Here is a 1562-nt window from a genome sequence, read left to right as displayed (position 1 = left end):
ATCATTCTGTTCCCGGTCCGACTATCGACCAGCTGGCCGCTGCGAAACGCCGCGCAGACCCCTAAAGAGCGATGTCTTTTCGACGCTTTTTATGTCTTTGCTTTTTAATGGTGTATCCTATTTTAGTATTTCTTCGCATTTATAATTCCCTAGACTATATAATTCAATTCACAATAAAATTGCAAGATTATGTGCCGATGAAACACATTTCAAAGAAGCTGAGACTGCTTCCAGCCAAGCTGTCTTCTCCTGGACCACGCAGCAGCAGTTGGAGTCTGCGTCCTCACAGCGGGTCCACGTGATTCCAGAGCACAGCGGCATATAAACTTACTCCCACCTCACTGCCTACTCAGTCTAGCTTTGGACGCATTCCCAGGTGCAGCGCTTGTCGCAGCTGAGGGCCAGTGATATTTTAGCTTATGTGAGCGCATAAAGCGAAACTCAAATGGCGTGAAGCGGTGCCATCATTAGTGTGAGTGATATATTCTTCACTAACAATTTTCCCCGGAGAGAGCTTCCCCGCAGCGAAAGAGGAGGTGGTGAGTATGGTGGTGTGTCCGTGCGGGGTGATGGTGCCTGCGCCTGGACTTGGGCGTTTGAGACGGGCATCGCGAGGCCACGGCTGCTTCGATCCCCAGAGCACCGTCACCACGCAGCCCACGGAGGCCCAGGAGCCAGCCTCCATTGACAAGCTGGCAGCCTCCACCGCCGACCCTTCGAGCATCCCACGGCCCCTCTCCAGGACTAGCAAGAACAACAACAACAACAACAAAGGGGCGGCGGGGAAGCCAGCCGACGACAACACCAAGGGGGACCACGCCTCAAGGACGACCTTGGCTCTGGCCACCACCGAGTCTGGCAGGTATGTGGGTACAAGGCCCCTCAGATCTAACCGCTCCCCGACCCCGACGCTCCATAGGATCCCCTCGAAAGATCAGAAAAATACCGCCAGCAACGGGCGACCCAGCAAGCACCTCCCCGCCGTGCGCACCTCCCCCACGTCCCCGCAGGACAACAACAACCAGGACGTGAGTGTGTCTACGCGGCCCGCTACTCGGGCCAGGGGTCCGACGGCTCTGCCAAGACACAATCATGTTAATCAGAGGATGAATGAATTGAACGTCTCTAACCAGAGAAGGTAAATATTATCTCCCCATCTATAAGAAAGAGAAACTCATTTTGCTAAACCCTAGAGCCATAGGAATGCCTTGACAAACAACAAAAAAGCTTTATGTTTGATATTTTCACCTGGCAAAGACGAATAAAGTTACTCTTCCACCCACATAGGCTACTGAGGCAGGATCTGTCGTTTGAAGAGAAACAACTACGCAGTCCAACGCGAATCCCTTCCGCCAAAACCGACAAAGAGTTCGGTCTAAATTCCATGGCTCCCAAAACTCGTATTTACGAGAATCTGACTTTCGCGCCGAGAACAGAAAAGGATGAGATTGTGTACGAGAACTTAAGGTTTCCGCGGAGATATATCGCTGCCGCTGCTGAGCTCCCGGGGGGCGATGACGTCACGGACGGCGATGAAAGCTCATCTGCAGACTCCGTGACCT

At 52.9% G+C, this 1562-nt stretch overlaps 1 protein-coding gene across 1 annotated transcript in view; it reads left to right on the top strand.

The window, feature by feature from the left end:
* The first annotated feature begins 1210 nt into the window (after window positions 1-1210).
* Window positions 1211-1562, top strand: part of LOC125029388 (serine/arginine repetitive matrix protein 2-like) — a 31509-nt gene continuing 31157 nt past the window's right edge. The window contains exon 1 of the mRNA XM_047619216.1: window positions 1211-1562. This exon is cut by the window's right edge and continues 1350 nt beyond it. Coding sequence (XP_047475172.1) covers window positions 1232-1562 — 331 coding nt within the window. The 5' untranslated portion in view covers window positions 1211-1231.

This window comes from Penaeus chinensis, chromosome 10, assembly GCF_019202785.1.
Source record: "Penaeus chinensis breed Huanghai No. 1 chromosome 10, ASM1920278v2, whole genome shotgun sequence".
Classification (NCBI taxonomy): domain Eukaryota; kingdom Metazoa; phylum Arthropoda; class Malacostraca; order Decapoda; family Penaeidae; genus Penaeus; species Penaeus chinensis.
Note: the sequence above shows the minus strand (reverse complement) of the source record. Positions and strands in the feature narration are given on the sequence as shown.